Here is a 10,677-nt window from a genome sequence, read left to right as displayed (position 1 = left end):
GTAAATGACACTACTGCTTAACTGCAGGGTTTGTTTTGTTGTTGACACGACCCGCTAGTTATGTGAGTTAAAATGCAATAAAGCATAAATAATCTTCAATGTTAAAACTATTCAGGATTCCAGGCAACTAAAATAAATTATTGTAGCTTATTATTATTTATTAGTTAACAATACTTAAAGAAGTATCACCTCTTCTGAAGAGCATAAGAGCAGCAGTGACCTCATGTTGGAGCTGTGTTCTGAAATGACAGTTGAAAAGATACCTGGTATGTTGTAGCTACTTGGACAGAGAGACCTCTGGGCTCTTTTTGATTTTGATGTATATTTAACACTTTGGCAAGATCTGCCTTAATGAACAACACAGAGTAAAAAGTTATCTGTACTTGTAATACAGATTATACCCTGGTACAGAGATCCTGTTTTAAATCTAAGTGCTTTTCTCTTCAGTAATACACGGGCTTAAGACTTCAGGGTACTTAAAGCTTTTAATATAAGTAAAATCACTAAGGCATAAGAAAAAGGATCCTACAGATACTGAGTGGTGTTACTTGTGGTATTGCAAGTAGTTAACATCAGGATGCATGCTACAGATTTTAGCTGTTTATTGTTTTAATCTAAATGATTTCTCCAGTCATTTAAGAGCCAACAAATTGTTTTCAAAATCTGTCATTCAGCTGCAACTTATCCAATTGTAGATGAACTTCTAAAAATGCATCCTTATTTAAATGAACAGTGTTTGGGACAGGAAAGGGGAAGAGTTAGCAATACTTTTAACTGAATGTTGCTCTGCCATTGAGTTTTTCAAAGCCCTGCCAGTAGAACAGCTGAACTGTTTCCTCAAACTAATGAAACAGAAGCACCTGCCTGCAACAGATGCAAGTTCTTCCTCAGAGGAGACTTCATTAAAAAGCCCCAAAACATATCAAACATAACAGCAAAACAACAGCTACAAATGAAACTTCTTATCCATTCTTGTACTGAGTTCTTTTTAACTAGCATCCATCTCTATCCCTGTTAGTTAGTGTGAGTATTCTACTTGCAACAGCTGTGTCTGAGGATTCAGGTTGCTGAGCTTCTGCTCATGCCTGGCTCTCATTTATCCAATTGAGTGTCTTTCTCCTACTTCCCTTCCTCCTTCAAAATGTCAGATTTCAGAAGGAGGCACTTAAAATAATTAAGGTGGGCCTTCACTGAAGAAAAATGCTTTGTTTGCATGCCCTTGTGATGGCCTATGCCATTTTATTGTAGCCTGCATTTTATGTCAAGAAACTGGAAGAAAAATGTGTGAGAGGAGGATGAGAGAAACTAAGAAAATGAGCAGGTTTTTTAAACTGTTTACAGTTGTATTTTGAGAGAAAGTACATAGGTTTTTATATCCACACATTGAGTTTAGTTAAATTTAGGGGTGAAAACAGCATTTTTAAGTTTGTTTGAAGAAGCAAAGGGAGAAAAATACATAAAATGTGTATCATAAATCAAATATCAGTGCCGTGAAAGAAATGTTAAGTGGAGTGTAAATTACATTGGCTATTACCAAGTTTAATTCTTGTAATGTAGGCTAAGAAAAAAATAGAAAAAGAATGAAAAGTGTTTCTAAGATCATTTTAGTTAATGCTTTCATGAGAATGACCTGGAAAAAGGCAACATATTAAAAAAAGGGGGGGGGGGGGGGAAAAAAAGAACCCCCGAAAACTCAATTAAAATTAAAATCCAAATTATTAGATCTGAAATTTCTTCTTAGAATGAAATAAACTAACTATGTGTAGTGTGCAAGAATTTCAGTTCAAACTGTAAATTCAGTACAGAACAGACAGTTGTGTTAAGTGTACTTATGTTTTGTGGGAGAATTGCCATAAGTAAATTGCAGTTTATTCCAAAACCAGCTGACTAGAGGGTTGTTGGGTTTTTTTGATGTCCGGACATATAACTTAAGAAAAGTGGTCTTTTAAAAAAATGGTTTTAATTATTCTTTGCAAAATATTTCCTTCAGAAAACAGAAGATAGGTGTGTTTCTTAGTGGTCCTGTCAACTTTCCCTCCACACTGATGTGGTGAAGTTTAGCAGTGAATGTCTTTATTTTTACACTGACTGAATTATGAGCCTGCTGTTGTCCTGAGGGTAGTAGAGCAGAAAGCAGTTCTGTTTGTTTTGGACAGAAATGGTTTCTTGTTAATAAAATAAAGTTTCCTTCTTGTATCTGTAATCTTGTAGGTGTAGTGCACACACCCTCACAGTGAGCTGTTGGGAGACTGGTGGCTCACCAGTAATGAGAAGGCAGTTCGAGCTCAATACGTAGTTGCGCTGGGTGTAACTTAGTGAGATTACCAACAAAGCTTTCAATTACAATTGAAACTTGTGTTTGTAAAGACCTTTGTGCAGCACAAAGTGAATTAAAACAAAAAAGCCAGTAATTTATTTTTATGTAGACTACCAGATGGTAATTACTGTAGCTGATTTAGTAGTCTGGAATAGATTCAAACTAGTGACCCAGAGGTGTTTAATTTCTTGGCAGTTTTTCCTCAGGTTTTCTTTTAATCCATGATCACAATTCAACACCTGTTTAGAGATGGTTCAGCTTTGGCCTTAAACGGATTGGCAGTGTGTCATTAAACTCAAGAGGCTTTGCCAGCAGGGCATCTCCTTTGGCAAGTTAGCTTCTAAGCAAGATTTGATTAGGTCAGCGAATGTATTTGTGAGTTGTTTCTGTCTTCACATGTGACTTTATATAAAATTGTGTGAGATTAAAACAAAATTGATTGCATTTAATCACATATGCCTTTAAAAAGATTTTTTTTTTAAAGGGATTTATTCATGTCAGTAAGGTTAAATATCTCTGTATTTCTCAGCTTTACAGGGTTTTGACATGTTCCAATTTACTGTACAGCACCAATGTTGGTATAATTTGTGGGGAGCAAGCAATTGTAGGATGTGTGGCACGAGTGATTGCCCATTTGCTCTGTTTCTTGCTATTTCGCAGCTGTTGGGAGAACCAAAGTAAGGATGAAGCTCTTGACCCTGAGGTCAATTAGAAGCTTAGAAGCAGGTCAGAGGAGAGCGGATGGTAAAACAAGTACTCTGAGTGTATGCAAGTGAGCAAAAATAACTTGTGTCTAACAGGCTCTGAAGGAAAAATGTGCTGAAAAAATACTAAAAGTTTTAAGTAAATGTAAGACAGTAAAGAAATTTGCTTCTAATTGCCTGCTGTGCTGTGGCAGTTTCTTTCTATCACTTCCTGTAAGTCTACATGTCCTACCACACAAGTGCGAGTAGCTTGTTTGTACGAGGCAATACTGGCTCTCAACTAATGCTACTGGTCTGCTGTGGTATGGGGTGTGAAATAGGTCCCAGAGAGGCCTTGCAGCACTGACCTCTGTTTCCCCTTCTGGCTGCCTTTGTCTCACCACTGGGCACATGGAATTCCCAGCAGAGACTGCAATGGCACAGCCAGCTGCTGGTCACATGGTGCAGGGAGGCTTGGGAACCACACCACAACTGCCCACAGGCTGTACACAGCTGAAGAACCTTCCCACACCTGGGATTATTCTACAGGCAAAGCATGATTTTCTGATTATAAAGGAGGAAGTAATGTAATTCCTATTTATTTACTAGATTGCCTTCAGGCAATGAGGTAAAAATGCCAAAGAGAAGTATAAATCATAATGTTCAGCTCTTTTTAAACATTATTTCTTACTATAATATATTGATATCACTAGGTCAGAAACCCATCCAAAGAGTATTTTTGCTGTGGTGTAATGGCTGGAATTTTTATTGCATAGAAATTGCAAATTGAAGGTTGGTTGGTGGAGTAAATTTAATTTAACTCTTTTTTTCTCTCTTTTTAATATAAATTATATACAATAATACTGTGCTCAAAAAGATAAAAAATTGGTTCAATAGCTCCATACAAGTATTTATTTTTTGATGTAATAAAAATTAGTCCAAAGAAAATTATTTAAATCTACTGATTTTAAGTATGCCTTTGAGAAAGTTTTCAGTTAACTGTGAATCTTGTTTGTACCAGTCCTGTGCCCAAAGAACTAAAATGTGAAGCTGTTTCTATCATAAAATCTGAAAGGAAGATTCTCATACAACAAGTTGTTTCAAGTCGTTTGCTTTCTTTCTCCTAATCTCCATTTTTTTTGAGGTAGACCAGAAAGCCAGGAGGATTTAATACTTACTGAAGGGGAAAATACCCAAACAATGAAAACCCCAAAACCACAAAGCAAACAAACCAACAAAGCCTCGTCACCGTCCCCAAAAGTCAAGGAGAAGCCAAAATGACTGAGTCTTACTCAGAATGGAAGTTTTTTCTTCTAGAATTAATACAGTTTGAATAAATGCTGTATCTCTTGATTTAAAAGCAACAGACAAAAAACCACCTAAAACCCCAACCAAGATCCCAAACCCCAAAACAAACAAAGGAAAAAAAACCTTGAAAGTTCAGTAACAGGATTTTCTGTATTTCTGCATAACTCAGGCTCAGCTTTGTCTTGGCAATCTCAATTTATTGAGACGATACTGATATAAAGAAAGAAACTATATTTTCAAGAAGTGTTCAGTATTCGTCATTCTTATTTGTGATTAAATATGAGGGTAATCACAGGATCTTCCCATATATGGCTGTTTAAATATAATTTAGAAATACTAATTGCAGAATTTTGCATTTCCAATACATTCTTCTTTCATTCTGTTCCTTTTTGGAAAGTATATATTTGAATTTATAGCATACTAAACCAGCATATATCAGCCCTCTTCTTTATGCTTAACTAATTACATGTTATACTGCTTTGATGGTGAGAAGAAATAATGTATTTGTGCTCATGTTCTTTTTGAAAACGTCTTAAACTCCTGCAAATGAGAACATAATATTTCTGACTCGGTAAGGTGGAGTTTTAGTTAGAACCATTCCAAACTTTGTATTTTTGTCTCTTTTCTCTGTATCTTCCCACCCCAGACGTACAAAGATATTGCTTTTTCTTATGTTTATTATCTCTTGAAGGTGAAGTGTACATTAAGTATAAAATGTTGATGTTTGGAGCTGTAAAATCACTGCTGAATCTTGGAGAAGGAGCATCAGCTTGAAAGAGACTGTATCTATATTGTCAGTGTCTTTAGGGCACTAAAATACTTGTATTAAGACAAAATGGCTGCTTAAATTTATCACTTCGGAAAAGTAAAAAATCTGAACATAAATCTATTTTGAAATACTTAAACTACCAAAACTGAATATTCTTGAAAACAGATACTCCTGTTTAGACTGATTGAAAGCTAATGAAGAATAAATTTAAAGAGGCTTATTTACATTGAGGCAGAAGTTTTCTTCAAAGAACTTCCTATGTTAAATGGTTTTCCAGTGTTTTTTCATTTTGACCTGTAAGGTCTAATACCCATAAAATTTGTGTCTCTGATTTAAGTCTTTACTGAGGTATGCCTTTTTATTTTTCTTTACAACCTGTAGAGCCATTCTTATGCTTTTGTGGGAAGGATTTGATTTTCAAATCTTCAAAATCCATTTTGAATGGAGCTTTTTGTTGGTTTTTTCCTTTGCTTTTCTTTATACGTATACATTTGTGTGTGCTTCAAAATGTGCAGTCTCCCCTTTTTTTGTTATTATGGTACTAGCCATAATAATCTTACTGATAAGATAAAAGACTGATGTTGCTTTTGTTACCTGCATATTACTCCATTTGTAGTGATAATCCATTCTATATCTATAAAGCAACAATACTACCAAATTTCATTTACGTGCTTCTGACTAGTTTTCTTTGTTGTTCAGCTATTGTGTCTCATTTTCATCTGAGCCACATTTCCAATTGTTCTGTGATTGACGTGCTGGAGAGATTGACAGTTACCCCCTAGTGCCTGCTGTCTGGAGATCCCACAAGCAATAATGGATTTTACACCAGAATTTAGCATCATATATTGGCTTTCAGTGTCAAATGGGTTAAATTTAAATGCCAGTTAATTGTAGGCATTTTGGAATCATAGCCTTAAACAAAAGCGTTTTTTGGCTATCCCTAAGTCTGAGTCCTGTGTATGCCACACAACCCAAATGTCTCAAACTCACAGCAGAAATGTACTATTGCATTTATGGTGGTATCTGTTTCTTAATTTTGCAAGTAGGCCAAACCTCAAGAGTATAAGGAAAGTTTCCAGTGTGGTAGGGAATTCTTATTTCAGGTAAACCAAAAAGTGAACCAGTGCTAATCCTAATTTTGTCATTCAAATATGTCTCCTCAAGGCCTACATATCTGCTGTTAATGCTAGTCCTCCTCTAACTACACTTTTTTTTTAGCCACAACTCTACTAAAAAAATCCCCTTTTCCCCAATCCTAATGCTGTTAGCGTGTAAGATGCTCTCTTCTGTTATGTTCCAGAAGCAAAAAGTTATGTAAACCCTTTAAAATTACTTTTGTGTGCAGAGATTTCCTACATAAAACTGGCAAAAATTATAACTTTCCATTTCCTGTACCCAGTGTAAAAAAAAAAAACATAAATAGAGAGTAAAAAGAGGTGTTTTGGAAGGAGGTAGAACTTTACTGATCTTTTTTGGGATTTTGTCAGAGTTGTTCTTCAAGTGTGGTGACTTGTATCTATGAGATGGCTCCAACCCATTACAAAGGTCTGCTCAGAGCTTGGTCACAATTCCTGTCACGTGTTTTCCTACCTCCCTCAAGTATCTTTGAAAGGGTAGATGCAGGTGTAACATGAAGAACAACTGTTGTATCTTTGCAGGAAGAATGGGATGATTTCTACCATTAGAGGCAGTGATAATGACTTGTTAGTGCAGATTTTTCTTTTCAAGATTTCTTAAGGTGTCTTATTTCATGTTGATGATACCAGGTTTTGTTCAAATATAGTTAAAATTATAAAAAATATTTACTAGCATTTTACAATACATTCTACATTCAAATTTAAATCAACCTTTATCTGTAAAAAGTGGAACTGTTAGTGTAATCACACCAAAAAGTATTTTTGGGTAAAAAGAACTGAGATTAGGTCTATCTAATACTGTAACTAATTTTTATATAGTACAGTAGACATTCTGCATGCTTGATAAAGATAAATAACAGTTTCTCTATTTCAGCATTTCTATTATAGAGTCCTTGTTTTTGAATGAGTATAGAAATCTCTTAAACTGGTGAGAGTAAGAAAATTCTCCATAGTTCTTACTTTCAGCAGTCTGGTTGTTCGTATTGGAAAGCTTTCAACAGAAATCTGTAATTACTCATTCATCAGATTTTGGAAAGGTGTGGCATATGTGTGACAGGACTTCTAGTTTTATGTGTACATTTGCTTTATAGACTTCAAATTAAAATCTAATCCTTGAAAAAAAAAGAACTATATTATTTTCAACACTTTAATAGCAGTGTAGAAGTTGGTTAAAAAAAAGGGGGGGAACACTTTGGAAAATACAGTTAGTGTTACGTTAATGGGTTCACATTAAGGTGATTGCTGCCTAGCAATTGCCTTTGTTTGTCCCTGCACACACTACACTAATTGAAAACTTTTCTCTCCTGAACTTCCAGATTGCTGATTTCAGCAAAGTGGTACATGGTCTCTGCAAAGCTGTAGGTGGTTTCTCTAACCATTTTGCTTTTCAGGCTGTCAATGAGCATCACAGTCTATAATATCAACGGTATGACATTTGAACCTTTATTACACAAATTCTGTATTTTAGACTGAAAATTGCTGTAACTCCAGGAAACGAATACATCTTAATTTTTTTTTTTTGGTGAGGTTAAGTGAGAACTTAAATCAGAGCCATTGCAATTACTTGTTTGTATAAGGATGCTAATGCCGTTGCAACATTTTCTTAAAGGATGCCAGACAATTATATGTAGAATATAAAGAAACAAAAATGAAGGCGAAAGAAGATGCCCTGGCTAAGGCTGAACTTGAAACACTTCAGAGTGAGTTTTTACCACTGTCTTAATAAACAAAGATGTAATATGATATACCTTCTACACTGGATGTATATGAGCAAACATTTTTATAATCTTCTAAAATACATGCTTTATATATTTCTCTACTGCTGTTAAATTTAAATAAGATTTTAATTTTGTGGCTAATTTTGCAGTAGGCTGCTGGTTTGTTCCTATAGAAACATAGAACTCAGGTGGTCAGTTACGTTGTAGCAAGAAGAACATACCTTGCTAGAAATGTTGCCTTACGGGAGGGGAAGATCTCAAATGTACTATACATTTTCAGAAGTGTCCTCTTGGGTTTTTGAGCATTTTTGTATTCTTGGTGTTTGTAAATATTTTTTTTAATAGTGTGTTTAATAATTCTTTTGTGCATATTGAGTTGATTTTTGTGATAGCAAGTGACAATAATTTGAATTTCCAAAAGCATGGATGCAGACTTCAGAGATGGATTCATGCTATTGTTGAAATAAATGCTTTAAAGTGTTTATACTCTTAAAAAAGACCAGAGAAGGCAATTAATATTTCCTCTAATAAAGTATTCAGAATAATTATAGGTGACTTTTCCTTTTCTTCTTTCAGTTATTTGCTTTTGACAATGATTAAACCTACCCTCTTCTGAAGACAGTTTTAACAGTTTTTTGTCCATGTTTGTATGTGCATGCTTGCTTTATTTACTGTACTTAAGTGCATGCTTTTAAGTTCCTTTATTCTGACAAGTGCATTGAGTGCTTTGTGATCATTTACTAGCTTGGAATATGCATAAGCCTTTAGGTATTTAAAATACAGCTGCATTATTTATATTTACAAAATAGCTTAATTTTGTAAAATCTGTGAAGAGATACAGTTCCAGCAATAATTCCCAACTTATCTGTAACTGAATCTATTTTAGGAAAATAGATAACATTCAGCACCTCAGTGAGCATCATGGACCCAGGCCAAATCTAGCACAATGGTGCATTTAATGCTTGTTAGGAAGGCCTGCCATTATGTTTGAGATACCTACCACAAAATGGGCCCTTGAAAAGGGTCTTGACTTGGGTTATTAAAAACTTGTTAAATTGTCAGATAGTAATGTATTGCTATTTTTCAAAATAGCTGGCATGCATTCCTCATTGAAATCTGTGAACTACTGTTTTAGAAGGACTAGTTTTTGAAAACTGAAGTGCAAATGAAAGTATAAAGTCATTAAAATCATAGTGTGCACATTCCTGTGTGTCATTGAAAGGCCACGTGTAAACTTTTCAGTATTTCCCTGCTGCCAGGTGTGTTGTGAGAGTCACTTTTTTTTTTTTGTTACTTCCATTAGTAGTGCCCACCCCTGAGAGGCACAAGTTTGGCGAGTTTGGCCTTCCAGGTCACCCCTGACCTCCCACAGAAGCACCACCATATCCCCTGTCACACTGCTGGGTGCACCACAGCACGACTCCCATGTCTGCCAGGTGACCCAGTGTCACTTGTGTGAGCAGGGGCCAGTCCTCACCAGTCGCCTGCCCTCCCCTTGTAGGCTTGCTGGCAGGGAGCAAGGAGGATTGAGAATCAACACCTGTAATTAGCAGAGTGATATTTGGCATGGAATTATTTGGTCAGCCATAGCAGTGCTGTAGCTGGGCAGCAGAATGAGCTGTCAGTTACCTTTTTTTTAATAAATAAGACTCCCAAGAGAGGAACAAGAGAAGAGATGCATCCATGTTACTGTAGGCAAAAAAAATTGTATCATTTTTTCCTGAAGCTTGCATGCAAAGCATCTGCTAAATTTGCTTATTTCATTATGTTGCTCTGCGTTGTCACTTCACAATTAGTGTAGAAAGGTTGTAAATCACCAAATGTGCATTTTGTTTGCCCCCATTCTTCTTAATTTTAGACACCATCCCTGGGATGCAAGGTCTTAATAAAGGTTCCATCTATTTAATTGAGTAAACATATCTCATGCTGATTAGCAATAGCTGTTTTACAGTGCTTGTTTTTTCATGCCCTAATTGCTAGTTTGCCCCCTTGTCTGTGTGCTCTCCTGCTGTGTAGTATTTTGTAGGCAGCTTGAACTAAAACAGGAGTAGGGTACTGGAGGAGGAAAATATAATTTGCTAAATAGGAAAGAGAGGACAGTATTGAGATGTCATTAAAGTTCTATTTTTGGGAAGGAGTGTGAAAAAATAATTTCTTGGTAAGTCAATATTATACAGTTTTGATTTATTTTTCTGGCACTTTTGCAGTGTTTCTTATCACTTCTCAATTAATTCAAAACTGTGATTACTACCTTAATAAAATATAGCGACTTTACCTACAAAAATAGAACAACTTACAATACAGTCTTACGTTTCTAGGAAATACGGTTTTGTATGGAATTACAGACAGCTGTGTATTTTAGGGACAAAAGTAGAAATGGTTTTGCATTACGTCTTCTGATGCATTTTCCACATGTAGATGTCAGAACACAAAATTTTATTTTTAAATGGAAGTGCTTTAATTAATAAACTTCATTCCAACTTCACCTTCTGTTGTGTCACATGTGTGTGATCCCTGCATCAGGGAATGGTTCTTTCACAATGGATAGCCCTGTTCTTCGTAGTCACGAGATGGAAAGTACAGTAGGTATTAGCTGCACTGAATAGGCATTCTTAAACTAAGATGACATAGGCATACAATCAGGACAGATGACTCAGTTTTCAAATTTAAATATCAAGGTTTGAGTAGTTATCAGGACAAATTCCAGCACTTCTCAAGCTCTTTTTGGCATAGAGTACTTCTTTCA

General features: G+C 35.5%; 1 protein-coding gene across 1 annotated transcript in view; it reads left to right on the top strand.

Moving 5' to 3' along the window:
* DNAJC1 (DnaJ heat shock protein family (Hsp40) member C1) overlaps window positions 1–10,677 on the top strand; it is a 71,399-nt gene that overhangs the window by 11,073 nt on the left and 49,649 nt on the right. The window contains exon 7 of the mRNA XM_017741409.1: window positions 7,823–7,913. Coding sequence (XP_017596898.1) covers window positions 7,823–7,913 — 91 coding nt within the window. The remainder of the gene's footprint in view (window positions 1–7,822; window positions 7,914–10,677) is intronic.

The sequence above is a fragment of the Corvus brachyrhynchos genome, unplaced genomic scaffold (assembly GCF_000691975.1).
Source record: "Corvus brachyrhynchos isolate BGI_N302 unplaced genomic scaffold, ASM69197v1 scaffold167, whole genome shotgun sequence".
Classification (NCBI taxonomy): Eukaryota; Metazoa; Chordata; class Aves; order Passeriformes; family Corvidae; genus Corvus; species Corvus brachyrhynchos.
This window is presented reverse-complemented; position numbering and strand designations above follow the sequence as displayed.